The 17,463-nt window shown below is 39.8% G+C and overlaps 1 protein-coding gene across 2 annotated transcripts in view; it reads left to right on the top strand.

Annotated features, from left to right (window-relative positions):
- Positions 1-292: 292 nt before the first annotated feature.
- Positions 293-17,463, top strand: part of cdc42bpb (CDC42 binding protein kinase beta) — a 70,470-nt gene continuing 53,299 nt past the window's right edge. Inside the window, exon 1 of one of the 2 annotated variants that reach the window (XM_004917176.4) lies at positions 293-966. In XM_004917176.4, the coding sequence (XP_004917233.2) occupies positions 792-966 (175 nt within the window). In that variant the 5' untranslated portion in view covers positions 293-791. The remainder of the gene's footprint in view (positions 967-17,463) is intronic. The other variant, XM_002937998.5, reaches the window with a different exon arrangement.

The following is a 17,463-nucleotide window of genomic DNA, read 5'->3' as shown; positions in this document are numbered from 1 at the left end:
AAGGTAGATGATACAAATTATGAAATGCTTTAGTATGTAACAAGGCGGCAAAAAAGGTAGAATGATGAAAACAGCGGGTCCTGATTGTTCCTATGCGACATGTATGATGCCCCATATTCCGCGCAGCTATAGATTAAATAGGAATGTTATCACTGCCTGTCACTGCCTGACTGATCCCATTTTCCATCTGGCACAAATACTACAATGCCTTCGGGTGTGTATGAGAAGATGAAGTTTGTCCCATCTGCTGCCCGTACTCCAGTGAAAGTCTTTATTCCCTATGGATATGCAGTGCTGCCTCCTGGCCGGAAGAGGGCTCTTCCAACATTGTTCTGACGTCAGTCGGGACATTCCTTCCCTTTCCGGTGGGAAGGGCTTCGTCTCCCGGTTCTGCTCCGTGATCCCGAGCCAAAGAGGAGAAGAAAAGGAGGAGCATTGAAGAATACAGGGAGTGGGGGCGGCCATGATCTCCGCCGGTTACGCTGTAAAGCAGCAGCAAGCGGCTAACTAACTTGTAACTGAGGGGAGAGGGATACTGCACAGCCGGACTGGGTGGGGGGCTCGTCCCCTGTTCATGGACCAAGCGGGCCTTGGAGCTGCATAGTGTCTTGTGGAGCCTTTGCCATGTCTGGATAGGTCCTAGCGAGCAGCCGGGGGGAAGAACGCCTTAGTGTGTCCTCAGGGTGCGGGGAGCCACCCTACAAATTGCCATTTCTATTGGCAGCAGTGCAACGCCATTCACTATCATAACCTGCTTAGTTTAGCTAGGCTGCTCGCTGAGCCACGGGAAGATGTCGGCCAAAGTGAGGCTGAAGAAGCTGGAGCAGCTGCTCCTGGATGGGCCCCAGAGGAACGAGGCGGCCCTGAGTGTGGAGACCTTGCTGGATGTGCTTCTCTGCCTGTATACCGAGTGCAGCCATTCCACCCTCCGCAGGGACAAGTATGTCAGCGAGTTCCTGGAATGGGGTGAGTGTGGGCATCACCATGGGCACTGGGCAAAGGGATCCGGGCACTGGGCAAAGGGATCCGGGCACTGTAATGTTGCACAACCCATGCACACACATTCTGACTTCCACAGCATTGACTATAGGATTATTTGGCCGTGCAGACTTTGGTATAAAGGTGACCAAGTGCATGCAAACAGTTTATACATGGATGTAGTAGTATTCAGGCCTCCATGGAATATCTATTTGGCAAATTAGCTTGGTTGCAGTGTATCCCAGGATCTTCAGTGGTGGCTCGCTATGCTAGTGTGTGGGTTTAGATAAACAGTTATCTGTCCCCAGATTGTGTTCAACAACACCCCCAGCAGTTCTTTACCAGGGAGGAGGGGTTGCAGGCTTTTGTCATTCAGCAACAGCTGGAGGGCCAAAGGCTGGGCATCTCCCTTTAACTCTGTTATTGTTTATAAAACCAAGGCTTTAGCTTCCACTTATCAGCCTGGCACTTTAATCCATTTGCTGCTAACCATTTGGCAAACCAGTCAACAACTAATATTCTGCATATAAAAGTTGGGGTTTATAGTCTTACTGAACAACATGTGACAGACCCTCCTCCCAAGTTTAGAAATTGGGAAATTGTGTTTCTTTTTACCGTCAGTGACTTAAACCATTGTAAACACGAGTCTCCACATAAGGAACACATGGAGGAACACACCAGTTTGTATCTGTTAATGAGATTATTGGTTTTAAATCCTGCATGTAGAGTGCCTGTAATCAGGGTGATGTACATATGTATCTGTGCTGCTGTCTTGGGAGAGGAGATAAGTCTGAGCTTTTCTTCTCTCAGTTATGTCAGGATGTGTTGGGGGGGGTATTAATGTGAGCATTGACAGGGAATACCTCTGATATAAATCAAGCAAAAGTAAACTGCCATGGACCAGATCAGGTTAAAATATTAAGTCAGTGGTGTGTTGGATAACTTCTCCATTGGTGGTGCCATCTGGACAGGTAAAGGTTTTTCAATTGAATGATTGCTCTGAATTTGTATGTTTTTTAATCCAGTAGGCTAATATTTATACATTTGATGGCAGTGTAAGACAATTGAAAGAAATGTTGTTGCTGCTGATTATAAAATACCACTAAATTCAGAAGCGCCTAATGTTTATGTAGAACAGGCTTTGGGCACAAATAATATTTAGAAGACTTCTGATAAAGTTAAAATGATCTCAGGTATGTCTTTGCTGTAGTCTTAAAGGATCACATGAACCAGTCTTCTTCCTCTTCCTGCCCATCCCAGTTCTAGAGAACATCCTTGTGGAATGCATGTGAGTTGCAAACAGCATCAGTTGTGGTATCCAGTCATGCTCCCCACAGCTGCTCCAGTCTATGAGCCTTACATTTTAATGCACTGTGCTGGAAACTGCTGCACACTACTTGCTATACAGAAGTGATTCTCCAGCTTTTTCCTGCTAGATCAAGCAGCGCAAACTCTAAATATATGATCTTCTCTAAAGGTTTTGACGTTCATTATATACAAAAGCAATACAGAGGACAGAAAGAGCAACTTGTCCACTCCACTGCATTTCTATATGAGCTAAAGTAATGAACTTCAAACCTGTGATTCCAGATACTTTGCATATTTGTATGTGTGTGCGTGTATAATATATATATAGATATATAGATATATATATATAGATATATAGATCTATAGCCACTACATGAGCCTGCATAATTTAGTTTGAGCTGTGCAATACAGATAAAAAAAAAAAACTTATCCTCAACTTACTGATAGAATGGAAAATATATCCAGGCCAAAAGCAGGATGACTTATTAATGTATTTTCCTTTTTGAAGACCAAACTGAATGTGAATTTTTAATAGTAATTGAATAAACATTTGGAGCCTGATCGATGTGGATGCTACATGTGGCAAACTCTGTAGGAATCCTTCTCAAAAACAAGCTGAAAGCAGGAAATTTTTACTTCCTGTTTATATGGCTAAGAATAAGCCATGACTGCAAGAAGCTGACTGCTGAGACCTTTATCTGATATGCATAAAACTACTCAAATCTAAAGATTAAACCTACCTCCTAAATACATTAATGTTATTTAGCAGTATAATGCTATGTTCTAACAAAATCAAAGATGGGGAGTTCCTGCGGACAACTTCGAAGGCCTGGTTACTGAGCTGATGAACCTATGAGCTGGGACACTCAGTTCAGTAAAATACAACATTTCTGTTAATATTCTGTTTTATGTTATAGGTCTCTTTTAAAGCACCAAATCCAGAATTTTTGGAGGGATTTGTCCAAATCACAAAGTGCTTTGCAGGATTCAAGTTTGACTGAATTCTTATTGCTTAGCGGAACAGAATCCAAACTTGTGATGTTATAGCTCTGGAAGCTCAAGATGACAGATTAGCTCATAGGAAGCTGAAAGTATATTCCAAATTGTCTTTACAATCATCATGTTACAGAAGTGTCACAGACAGAAACTAAGCATTCACTCCATATCTTACCCTATTTGGCCTACAAATTCCATTTGAGGAGCCTGCAAGTGCATCCCCACAGAGAAATGGGGACCTAGTCTGTTTATTAGTATTAATGAAGCAGCCATTAAATGTAAATATATTTAAAAGTTTTTAATGTTGCAGTAATGACCCTTTCCTTATTTAAAGTTGTTTCCTTTTAAAAGCAGTATCAAATTTAAGAGACTTTGTTGAAAGTCAACTTTGTATCGGTAATGTGGTCCCTACAACCAGTTGTACCTGCATGTAGTTTGCAAAAAAAATATACCCTGTAGGCATATGTTCTTTGTTAAGATGGTTATCAACATAAAACATGTTGGGTAATGTATGTAAACAAGCTAAAAAACCAGAAATACAGACTTTTTTAAAATGGTGTTGCTGAACTACAGATGCTACGGTGTGTGATCACACAGTGAAGTAAACATGCTAGTTCCATTGTGTAAAGACTATTATGCCAACAAAGAAGGCTGCTGATTTCCGTGTGGGCAAATTTCAAAATATTATTTTTCATGATCCTTGCATGTTTTCGGACACTTGTGTGTGATATAATCTTGTAGTGCCAGTCTGCTCCTATGAGAGTATTGCTTGCCACATATTTATCAAAAAATGTGCAAAAATTGCAATAAGTCTTTCCCCACCCCCATTGGGTCCTGAATTATTTTGTGAAAATGCAAATACACTCCCCTGTTCTCTACAACAATTTTGGCTGAAAATAAGGTGGATTGACATTTTCACTGTATTCAAATAGAAAGAAATATGCAGAATTTGAATGCCACATTTGCAGTGAAAATGAACAGAGCTTCTGTATGTCGTGGGCCTAAGGGGCAGATTTACCCATGTTCTTTTTATTCCTACAGGATTTTAGAAGCATGTTTATCAATGAGTGAAAGTTAGAACTTACCATTTGATAAATACCCTTTTTAAAATCCCATAGAAATGAATAGAAAGTGAGTGAATTTTACTGTGGTGAGCTCTAATTTCATATTTTGATAAATCTGCCCCAAAATGTAACATAGAGGATTGGTATCTGTATAGTTGCTATGCGATGAGCCAACCAAAAGGAGTCACAATTGACTGTAGAGTAAAATAGTGTTGGGTATGGCACCTTCCTTAGGAGTACCCTTTGCTAGTTTAGCTATGCCAATTAGGAAACGAAGGGAAGGAAGAAGAACTCTAATAGGAATTTAAAACTGCAAATAATTTATTGGGTTTATGGATGACAAAACCTTTTTTAGGTTGAGCAGGTAATGCAATCTGGATTCATGAGTTCTTTTAAAGGCCTTGAACAGTGATGGAGGTCTGCCTGTACTTTGCACTCTTGAGTCCAAGTTAAAGGGATACTGTCATGATATTTTGGTGTACTTTTTATTTCTAAATTACAATGTTTGCAAAGCGAATAATTCACTCTACCATTTAAAATTGTATTCTTGAACAACAAATGTATATTTTTTTTAGTTGTAATATTGGTGTGTAGGCAGCCATCTCAGCACATTGTGCCTGAGTTTGAGCTTTCAGAAGGAGCCAGCGCTACACATTAGAACTGCTTTCAGGTAACCTATTGTTTCTCCTACTCCCCCAAGCCGGACTTTGATTTCTTACTTTTGAGTGCTATTCTGATATCTACTGGGAGCTGCTACCTTCCCATTGTTCTGCTGATCGACTCCTTGCAGCTCAGCAGTAAAGTGTGACTGAAGTTTATCTGAGTACATAAAATGAGTCTTTGAGCTTTTTCACAATTGAGTTAATTTTTTTCAAATAAGCTGTTTTTAAGGGAAAAAAAAGGTTTTAAGAGCCTAGTGCCCTTTATCCTAATACTGTCAGGCCCAGCCTTTTCCAGTACCATGTTCTTGCTAGTATACTTGCAGCAGGGAATATTGTAAAAACATCTTGGTGGTATAACTTATTGAATGTATTGTTTCCCTGTTATATTGCTGAGAAGGGCAACATACCTATATGAAAGCATTGACTTTGTGCTTGAGGATGGTTATTCATTCTTCCAGCACTCACCTAGACGGCACACTATGCAGAAGGCTTCTGAAAGGTTTTAAAAGCATACTTCTGCATAGGTGATTTAACCCTTTGGGTACCAGCCACTTGTTAGGAGAAAAGCTTTGCCAAAAACAGCAAATTTTTAAAATAAATTTAATTTCTTAAGTGCAGTTTGTGCTTTTATACATATGTTTCCAAAGCCTTTAGTGTCTGTACACCGTATATATATGTTAGTTGCATTTAGAAACATTTAGGTTGACTGGCCAACTGGTCTGTATCTCTTGTCAAATTCTGTGTTTCAGTGTTTATAACATAGCCTTCTAGGGGCATTGTTCAGACTGTGACTGAAGCCGTTATTCCCAAAAAGTCTTAGCCATAAACTTATTGCCTGTGGGTGTGTGGCTGGTTATATGAACACTTCTTTTGCTTAACTTGTTAATAAAATGTATGTTATTGCTATGTTTTTTCTTTCAACAACTGATCAATAGAAGACCATGAAATTATGTGATGTCTTATCCATGTATTCCTGTCCTTTTTAGGGACAATCGGTGTGGTATAATTGTCCCTTAGATTTGGAGTACGCTGTGACACTGTAATATCTGAGTTTTCATGTGTATACCCCAGAGCAAATTGAAATGGTATCTGAAACAAGCATTAGCCTACCTTTCCTTCTGGGACCAATTGTTAAAAAATGGATTCCAGAGCACTATAAATTTAATGAATATAGGTGTGTAATGGGTAGCTGTAATGATGTAAGAAACCCTCAAAGATTGTATGGGCTTGGCATATTGGTGACAGAAATTAGGGTTAACCTAAAAGAGCTGGTGGTCTCAGCTAGTATTTTGGCAGGGGTTTTCTATACCTACAGCAGGGTCATGTTAAGAAAGTAGTTATCTGTGGATAATCCATAATGGTGCTGGTGACAGAAATAGTTTAGATTGACTGCATCTGTTTTGAGAGAGGCAGCAAGGTTCTTTTTAATTCACTTCTTAACTGTGTCTATTTTGTGATGACAGTCCTCTTTGGCTAATTCCACATTTAGCAGATTCTTGGCCTGAGTGTAAGTGCTGAGTGTCTGCACCTGGGGCCGATACAGTCGTGGGTAAACGCGAGCTGAGAATCTGCCACATGTGGCTTTAGCCTTTATTGGTCAGCTCACCATAAATTGAACTTTTGGTATGAGTTTTTGTTTTAAGTACCACTTTTAAAGTCCAGCATTTGTTCAGGGCTCCCTTGAGCTCATACCAATATATGAATATATAAACAGAGAAAAACATTAGTAATACAGCCAAAGTTACAAGACTTTCTTGGACTAACCCAGGCTGGGGCCATCTTTGGAGGCCAGCCCCACATTTTTGAATCCACCAATGTAGATAGTGGTATTGTGGTACATTTGGCACTTGATCTCATTTTCTATTTATTTCGATTAATTTTTATTGTTGTGATGCAAAGTTGTCATTAACTTTAGCAATGGTTTGAATGGTAGCCTGCTAACCTAAGTGTGAATAAATTGCTGCTTTTTATTCTCCAAAACCCTCTAAAGTAAAAAGCAGTGAGTGGGGTCCTTTTAGCACAAGGTGGAAAGTGGATACAATCGGAATAGGTTTAATATTTAATAAGGTAAATGGGCTCAGTATGCTCAGTCATTTCCTAGGGCAAAGTCATACCAATGTCTGTATCCTTTACTACATATCACAATGTCCCTTTCAGAAACTGTTCTACTTGGTGCCTGAAAATTATTGCGCTGAAATTCCCACGTGTTAATGCTGAAGGCAGTTAACTTTTTTCTATGATGAATGCATTTTCGTAAGGCAGAACATTACTGTCATTCAGCATTTGCGCTACTGAACAAAATGTTATGTTGTACTTCAGTAGTTGTCTTAGTCTCCACTGTGGATCCCTAGCACATTCATCTGAACATTAAATAAAAACATTTCAGCATTTTGCAGAACATGTATATTATTCATTTATATAACCTTGGCATCTAACTGGATATGTCTTTTTCAGCCTCATAATCTATGTAACTATGTTTAGATATTCATACCAGTTCCTGTTCTAGTGGAGCTTTCAATACATTTTTATTTCTGCTGCCATGACACACCATATTTTAGTATAAATGTATATATTTATAGTGTATAGATTATGGCTACCTTTTTGTTTTTAAACAGGTTTATACAGTCCTGCTTACCAAAAAGTTGGAACATTGTAAAATGTAAATATGTTTTTTGGAATGCGTTGCTGGCATCAAAGTCAAAACAAGGAAATATTTTGTAAAAAAACAACATTTTGTCATCTGATATGTTGTCTTTGTAAAATTTGCAATTAAATATAGGGTTTAATTGAAAATAATCCCATTCTCTGTGATCTAATAGTCAAATGGCTCACTAGGATTTATTCTTTGCATAGATTTCTGTTTTCCTAGGGTTTGCAATACACAGTAACTGTATTGCAAGTTAATATTTGTTTTGTATTGTAATGCAAAGTTTATTTTCTTGTAATATAACATATCGGAGGCTCTTAGTACAGGTGTGGGATCTGTCTTCTTATCCCTTTATCCAGAAAGCTTCAAATTACGAAAAGGCCATCTCCAATAGACTTCATTTAAAAAAAAAATTGATTTCAAATTATTTCCTATTTCTCTGTAATAATATAACCGTACCTTGTACTTTATCTATCCATACTAAGATATAATGAATCCCTATTGGAGGCCAGATAATCCTGTTGGGTCTATTTAATGTTTAAATTAATGGTCTGGAGATCCAAATGACAGAAAGACCTCTGCCTCAATTCCAGGGCCCCACGCATTTTGGATAATAGGTCCCATACCTGTAGAATGATAAAATTATTTTTATGCATTTATTTGTACATTTAGTACACATTTCCAATAATTCTAACGTAATTTATGGATTGCATTTGAAAGCAAGATCTTTGTATCCTTTGCTATTTCTCCCATGGCTGGCCCTGAATACAAGTACCACTGCAATAATTTAGTAGTAGTCAGCTCGCCTACCTTCCAAGACTACAATTCTGATTTTCCTTCTATAAAGGAAGAACGTGCAAGGCAGTTTGGCAACTGGACATTGTTGACGTTAAAATTATTGACAGTTTGAAATTCATATGTTGGAAAGTTTGTCCAAATAAAAAAAATATTGGGTTTATTTGCATACTTGTTGCATTTATTATCCTTAAAGGGATGCATAGTTATATCTTTTGGTGTGTAATTAAATTTTGATTTGTTACAGGCCGAAGTAGTTGACAGCTGGTGTGACTTAAATGATTGGTTCTTTTGAACTGTGGGATTTTGGGCAAGTGCTTCTTCTAACAGCAGTCTCTCTTTAGACTCTGCAAAAAAATAACTAATTTCAGTGCTCTGTATCTTCAGCTTCTCAACTCGAAGACTGTTAATTCTCAAGTATATGTAGCTTAAGGGGTTAAGGTGTAACTTCCCAGGAAGTAGGTTAAACAGGAAAAGGAAACAATCACTTTAGTGGCTGCAAACCTTTGACATCTATTGTTTTACAGGGCACACAGGCAAGGTCCACATTGTATGTATTAGGATGAGGAAAGTACTTCATAGCAATTTAGGTTATACTATGAGTGTTAATAATCTCTCTAAATTGTATTATGTAATGAAACTAGTTTTTAGCTATGAAAAATGATTTTCCTAAAGCTGGCCATACACGCACCGATAATATCATATGAAACCTCGTTTCGTACAATATTCAGCGCATGTATGGCGGCTCCACAAGCCGACCAATATTGCAAAAGGCTGTGGATATTGGTCAATTCACCGATCGGCCAGGTTAAAAGATTTTGGCCGGGTGCCATTGAAGGCGCCTGAGCAAAATCTGAATCAGCAGAAGGAGGTAAAATTTCTATTGTTTCTACCTCCATATCTGATGATTCAGCCCTAAGGGCTGTGGCACACGAGGAGATTCCTCTCAAGGCAATTTTGGGGAAACCGCGGCGCCACGTATGCCATGCCACCGCCGATTTACATACTCACCGCTGGGATGGTATTTTGGGAGACTAGTCGCTCGTGACAAGGGAGATTTGTCGCGAGCGACTAGTCTCTCCGTCTGCCACAGCCCTAAACGTCTGTGGAGGGTGGGAACAATCTTTCGTGCAACCATTGTATTGCATTGCATTGTATTGTATGTAAAGTATTCTATACTTTTTTGGTTTTAGGTTCGATTTGCCTTTATAAGAGAACATTTGGGTTATTTCTACATTTAATATTTTAGTTATAAAACTGACATGGGAAAATTGTGCTTAGTTCTTGTTTACACTTCTATTTCTGTAAGGTTTTTTTCAGGAGGAAAGTACCAAAAAGCATTTGAATAGCATTGGCTGATGGAAAGTAGGAAACTGCTAACTGATTTATATTCCATTTTAAGTGACCTCCAGAGAAAAGATACATTTGGTGCTGGTGTATAAATGCTGTATTTTGTTACCGCAAATGCATTTAAAGCAGTCTCATACAGAAAGCTTGCCTGTATGCGGACGGACTATTTCCTCTGTCAGGGTGTCTGCTGCTCTTCACAAATGGGTTTCCTTTTTCCCAAATCACTAGGGAGAGAAGATTTATTGAAGAGGAAGTTCATCTTTGTTGCTTAAATTGCTTAGATTGTTCAGCACAGTAATCATCATGATCACTTAGTTATATTCTTTTAGTCAATATTCATTTCCAACCTTCTTTTTGGTGTGGGTGTCAAATATTAAATAAGCTTGGGCATCTTGGCAATATAAATTAAATCTTGCCCTGACTTGAAGAGAAAGGTTCATCAGACAATAATCATTTGGACTGGGTGCAGACAGACTCAGCTGAAACCGCCAACAACGCAAGACTTTGCGTTAGTTGGTGGATATTGGCTGTGTATGCTTGCACCTGGGCGGATTCAGTGCTTCCAGATTTTTAAGCATATGTGTGGATTGTCAGCCTGAGCTTCTATGCTGGTTGACAATAACCTTGTGGGGCCTTACCCTTGCCACAAGGGGATGACTATCTGCAGGCTGAGAATTAGCCCGTTACGGTGGCATCTGACTATTTACATGTGCCTGTGCTGTCCTACACTGATATTTTCTAACCTGTCCAATCGATTAAACGACTAATCACCTTGGCTTGAAAATTATTGGGTCGATAATTTGAAACCTACACACGGTCCGAAAATCGCACACAGTATCATTATTAGTTTCGTACAATTATATTAGTGCATGTATGGCCAGTTTAAGGTGTGATACTTGTTAACACTCATGGTTTCATGTAGTGGGTGGCATTACCAGCTTCTGGCAATGCGGTTTGGCTTGGTTTGCATCCCATGAACTTCTCTTGTTCCTCCTTGTGGTATAGCACAGCACTTTGTCATCTCAGGTGTTTGAGTTTTGCAGGGTCAAATTATGGTAACGTAGGCTTCTCATGCCTCAGCCTAAACGATAGAATTCTTGTGCACTTGATATAAAGGGACATTGATTTTGTCCTGGGTCTCCCAGTCAGGGTAGGCAAATCACTTCTTATTTTATAAAATTTTTTAGGCTCGTAAATAAAAAGTTGATAATGCACAAATATATCGGCAAAGTTAGACTGTGCCTAAAATAATAATTGGCTTTAGAAGTGGAATGTAAAAATGTCTGTGTTTTATTTACATTTAGAATGGGTGTGCACCTATTTAAGCCCTTCTTAGGTTACAAACCAGTTTTGTGATATATTTCAAGGTAATGCACCATTGTTGTAAAATAAAAATAACCATCTGAAAGGATGGAGAATGAGTGCATGCTACGTAAGGAAGACGTTTCTGTATTAGATGTAAAGTCTGCCACAGGTCTACCACAGCTGTATACATGTTCTCTATAAATATAAATGTACTCTGTGTTCCATTCCATCAAGACATGAACAATCTTTTTTTTCTTTCTGATTACAATCCAAATGCCCTGTTTCCATGCTGATACATGTTAACCCTTTATAAATGAACCTCAAATTTAAATCTGACCTTAGAGATGAGATGTGCAGTACAAAGCAATGACACTTGCTATTTATTCATTGGTTTTTGGGAGGTGGGGCCATAAAACTTAGAAAAGGAAGCAAAGGCTTTGTGGATCTTTGCTGAGGCATAATGGCCGGGAAAGAGAGGAAGCAAAAAACTCTTTAAAATCCAATGTGCAGCTGCAGCATAGGAAGCAAACAGGATATGTGCAAGTTGTAAGGAAGCTGCTGTCTTTTTATTTTATTTTTTTATTTTTTTTTATGCATTGGATATAAACCTGCCTTGCAATTGTGTATCAGTCATTGTTGTTTGCTGATAGGGGGATCTAATCAGTCATGATTAGTACGTTGTCATACTTGTATAAATCAAAAAAACAAATCCTTGTATAGCTTTATTAATTATACACAGACTATTTTAAGCATAATGAGTCCCAGCCCTTAAGGTATGCAATTTAAGTTTGGGAGTTGTAGCTTCACAAGATGTAGAAGTCTTTCCCAGTCTTCTGTTTTTTTGTCTTTTTCTTTTGGGAATCATTTATGGTTGTAATTTTGCTCTGCCGATTCTCTGGCTTCTCCCAGCAGGCCTGGGGATAGTTCTTTGGTGTTCCTTTGGGCTGCTATTCATGTCATGAGAAGAGCTTCACCAGCCCTGAGCCTTTAAAGGGGTCAATAACACTATAAATTGAAATTGCTTTGTTTGCATTAACTTTTATAGGACTTTTTGTCCCAAGGGATTAATGTGTGTTCAAATGTCTACTGAAACCCCGCAATAAATCTTTGCTACCGCGGGCAACTAATCTCCCCGATATGCCGGCAAGAATGTAAATCGCTGGTAGGATGGCATACGCGTTGCTTCAGTTTCCCAAAGTTGCCTCGCAAAGGAAACTTTGGGCGACTTTGGGAAACTGAAGCGACACATATGCCATCCCACCAGCGATTTACATTTTTGTCGGTGAGATGGCATATTGGGGAGATTAGTCGTCCGCGATAGTGAACATTTATCACACCCAATTAATCTCCCTGTGTGATACTGCCCTTAAAGTTAACATATAAATAAGCTTAGGTGTTTTCCCTTGCAAGCGGAGTTTATTTTCCATGTGTGTGTTTTTTTCTTTATTGATGGTAAAGTACACAAGTATAATTTATTAGGCTCCATTAAACCTGAGGATTAAGTAGGACAACCTGTATCTTTTAGTTTCTAATAGGACCCAGTCTGGTGCCACACAGCTGTAAGAAACTCTTGTCATGCCTGAATTAAATATGGAGGAGGAGGAGCCTGTTTACCACTATTCAAGGCTTTTCTAAAATTATTCAGTAAACCTCAAACCCTTATATTTGAGACAGTAAGTTTTCCTCTTTGTTATGTTGAATAATGCAGTGGCTGGGTGTGTTAGACATCCTAGTGCTCTGTTGACATTTACAGAGCAGAATGACCAGATGGATCAGCCACACCCACACAGTGTGGGAGAATGAGAGAAAGGTTTAGTTATTTTCTAGGTGCATGCTAGGGATTTTCTCTCTTAGCCTTAACCTGACCTATGCACGCAACTAGTAAGCAGGTTTGCAGATAACATGGTGCCAACCAACCTTTACATCATAAGCATCTTGTTTAATAATACATAATAATAATTGTATACGCACCTTCTTGTTTATCTTTTTCTCTTTCCTTTATCATGGGGTAATCAGGCCCAGCCCTAGGGCAGCAAAGATCTGGGGGCGGAATGCCATCCATTGGCCGCATCTGGACTAGGGACTGGAACAGAGATTTTGACAGTTGTTTGAATTTCCTGCCTGTGCCGTCCCCAGTGTCAGTGATCAGGAGAACTGCAGTAGCAGCTGCAAAACATGCAGAAATAGCCCAGTAGCCATTGCTTTTGTGGTAGCTTGTTGCTAGAGTCTATACAAAGGGCCAATATTTTGGGGAATATGACAGTTTTTTCATAGTTGCAGTCATCCCTTTTCTACCCCCACCCCAAGCACCCATTACTTTTCTGCCCATGGTGACTCATGCAAAGCAATGTCAGAGCTTGCTTGGGTTTGGGAGGGAGGCAGCTCTGCATTTCTTTGCTTACTTATTCACCTTACTAATAGAAAAAAATGATCATGTTTCAACTTGTATCCATTTTAGTTAAATTCCATTTTGTTTTTTAAGATAGTGGAAAACAGATTTAGTAACCCCTTCAGCTCTCTACAGCTGTAAATATATTGGCCCTTCAAATATACAAATCCCACTTAAAAGGGTGGCTCATATTTAAGTTAACTAATAGTATGTTATAGAATGCCCTATTCCTAGCAATTTTGCAGTTGGTTTTCATTATTATTATTATTTTTTTTTATAGTTTCTGAATGATTTGCCTTTCTGCGTCTTTCCAGCTTTCGAATGGGGGTCACTGACCCCAGCAGCCAAAAACTATTGCTCAGTGAGCTTACAATTTCATTATTATTGTTACTTTCATTTCTTAGCTTTCTATGCAGGCCCTCTACTATTCATGTCCACATCTCTCATTTAAACCACTGCCTGGTTGTTAGGGTAAATAAGACCATAGCAACCAGATAGCTGCCAAAAATGCTGCTGAACAAAAAGCTAAATAACTGAAAAAGCATAAAAAACATGCTCAATGTCACCTCGTCATTACATGCATTAAGTAGCTGTACAACTTAAATAGGTTTCATTTAAAAAAAGGATACTCTGTGATCTCTGTATAAAAGCAGTATGTTACCTCAGTGCTGCTTCCTAAAGTGACATTTTTATAGAGCCTTAAATTTGTCAGCTGCATTTATTTGTTTGGCCATATTGAACAAAAGGCCTGCCCTACAGTCATTGCTATACAGTGCCATGAAAGAGAAGTATAGTTGGAAATATTAAAAAACAAATAAAATTGTACAGTATCTGTTAGATCGTAAGCTCCTTTGGAGCAGGACCCTTTTAACTTCTTGTATTGGTTGCTATGTATGTTTTCTTGTATGTTTGATTTAAGGTCCCCATGGTTCGACTAGATTTTTAAACCTTCCCCATCGAGATCTGGCCGATTTCAGGGCAGTCCCATCGGTAGTGGCCATATACGGGCCAATTAGCTGCCGAATCAGTCTAAGGGACCGATATCGGCAGCTAGAATCGGCCTGTGTATGGGGCCTATGTACACCCATTTGAGTGAATTTACTATGTCTGACTCCCTGAAAAAAATTGAAGTAGTGGTTACAGAACATACTTTGCAATATATAAAGCTTTGAAATGAAATTTATCTTGGGTAAAGCCAAGGTATCTTGTTGGATCAGAAATTAAAATTATTTTGCTGCTGTTAGGCTTTTGATTCTATATAGAATTGTCATACTTGTGTTTTTGGCATGTCATTGATCTTTTGTTCTAAAATCCTCTCATTAGTTTAAACATTGTCTGCTAATCTCTTACAATAGTGCAGATCAGGGATTTCTAACATAACTTCATAAAAGTAAAGCAGCTGAGTGGGGGCTAATGCCTGAGGAAAAATCCATGCATGCGCAATATCTCATTTGGCATTCAGGTTTAAGTGATTATATTTGTCTGATCATCTGGTTGTCTGACGACCCTCTGTTGTAACACCGTGCTGCATAGCATCAGACCGGGTCTCCTCTTGTATGGCTGGTATACGATGTAATGTGTATAGACTGCTAATGTCCAATGCTGCTTTGTAATTTCTTGTTCACCTGAGCTTCCTGTGTTCTAGAGCAGTGCTGTCCAACTGGCGGCCCGCAACCCCCCTCTGTGTGGCCCCCCACCTGTCTGGCTGCTTTGATGGCTTACTCTTGTGTAAGCTTTAAATGGTATCAGTACTGTGATTAACTGCCCCCCTGCATGGTTCTCACCTCAGATTCAGGCTGTAATCAGGCTGTATTGTTTAAATATGTAATCCCCTGTGTTTTTCACACCTTTTAATACCTGCATTGTTCAACCCCTGCAGTGTTCACACCTCAGTCTCAGGCTGTAATCACCCCCATTGTTCCCCTGTTCACACCTCAGGAGCAGTAGAAACCCACAAATAAACCCTGCACACTACAAAAAGAACATATACTGAGGTGGTACTGCAATTAAAAAGTTTTTTAATATATAGTTATTGTGCAGACTGTATGAGCAGTGCCAGCATTGTGTCACTGTAGGCTGCCTGTGTGTGCCATATACACAGGCAGCATAGGGCAAGCAGAGTATGGCACACACAGGCAGGGTAGGGAAGGCAGAGTATGGCACACACAGGCAGAGTAGGGCAGGCAGAGTATGGCACACACAGGCCAAGTTTGGCACAAACCAGCCAAGAATGGCACACACAGTGAAAGTATGGCACACGCAGGCAGGGTAGGGAAGGCAGAGTATGGCACACAGGCAGGGTAGGGCAGGCAGAGTATGGCACACACAGGCCAAGTATGGCACAAACCAGCCAAGAATGGCACACACAGTGAAAGTATGGCACGCAGGCAGGGTAGGGCAGGCAGAGTATGGCACACACAGGCAGGGTAGGGCAGGCAGAGTATGGCACACACAGGCAGGGTAGGGAAGGCAGAGTATGGCACACACAAAGGCAGGGTAGGGCAGGCAGAGTATGGCACACAGGCAAGGTAGGGAAGGCAGAGTATGGCACACACAAAGGCAGGGTAGGGAAGGCAGAGTATGGCACACAGGCATGGTAGGGAAGGCAGAGTATGGCAGGTTTTTGCTGTACTACAACCATTAATATGGGTATGGTCATGTGATAACATGGGTGTGGTTTCAAGTGGGTGCGGTTTTAAAAAGGGGAGTGGTCAAAACTGGCTTCCATTATCGGCCCTCCACCACGTAGGTAGGAAAAATTCCGGCCCTCGGTACAACAGAAGTTGGACAGCACTGTTCTAGAGCATCAGTTCCTTTTGGATTTAAAGGGGAAGGAGAGGCTAAGTCACGCGGGGGTGCCAAAATTTTAGTGCGGTTTTCTCCTAACAGGGGCACCAGCCCGGGGAAAAGTAAGCGATTAAAATCACTTGGAGGTGCCTAACATTTTGGCACCCCTAAGTGACTTGGCTTTCCCTTCCCTTTAAGTTCTTTTTTTGTATAATTTATTATCTTTGTTAAATAAATTGCATGTTTATATATGTTTCTGTGTTTATGTTGTTTTTCCGTCCATATAAGCTGAGCATCAGGAGGTGTGTTTGTTATGGTCACTATGTCTGGCTTATACTGTGAGCTATGTTGGTTTTATTTTAAGAACACTGGCCCAAGTTTGCCTTTACAAAGTACCGATTTTTTCTTAAGTAACAACCAATTTCATCAGACAAAGGCGTCAAATTACCGTACGTTTAGTAGGCACTGAACAATGATACATCCAGCATTCTTTCAGCCAACAACGGTCAGAAAATCAATTGGGCACATTTGACATTTTTTGTCATTGACAATGAGATTTGCCCATTGTCCAGTTGTTTGGACTACCAGGTGGGTAGTAATCCTAGCTTCAGCTAGACTATATAGCTTGAAATGGTCATTTTCGTTGATGGAAAAATTGTACTGTTAGGCGGTTGTCTACACATGTATGGCCAGCTTAAGTAGTTTTATGTTATAATGTGCACTTTTGGCTCTTGAAAGCACACAGTCCGTTACGGAGAGAGATGGTATGAGCATTTTTACTCTAATATTCTAAGATTTGTTGCCCACTGTTAAATCTGTACTATCTTATGTGGCACATCTCTTGGAACAACTTGCTATAGTGTAACATTAAGAATTCTGCAAGTAAAATCTATGACTTGCGGTAATCTGGCTTAATAGTTGGAAAATGAGAAGGGAGGCAGTCTGAAAAAGGACCAGGTTACATAGCGGATACGCTCTGTAGGATATAATGGTGTTCTACAGAGCTAATCTGTTATCTGCTGTGTGACCCAACTCACCCTATTTCAGCTTGAATGGCTGCCCCCATGGCTACACAGCAGCTTATTTATATAAACTATAGTAGTTTCTGAAGTAAACAGTCTGCTTACTATTATGGAATGACACAAGCCAAGTGTGTGTTTGTGTGTTGTATATACAGGTATG

This window comes from Xenopus tropicalis, chromosome 8 (genome assembly GCF_000004195.4).
Source record: "Xenopus tropicalis strain Nigerian chromosome 8, UCB_Xtro_10.0, whole genome shotgun sequence".
In the NCBI taxonomy this organism is placed as follows: Eukaryota; Metazoa; Chordata; class Amphibia; order Anura; family Pipidae; genus Xenopus; species Xenopus tropicalis.
Note: the sequence above shows the minus strand (reverse complement) of the source record. Positions and strands in the feature narration are given on the sequence as shown.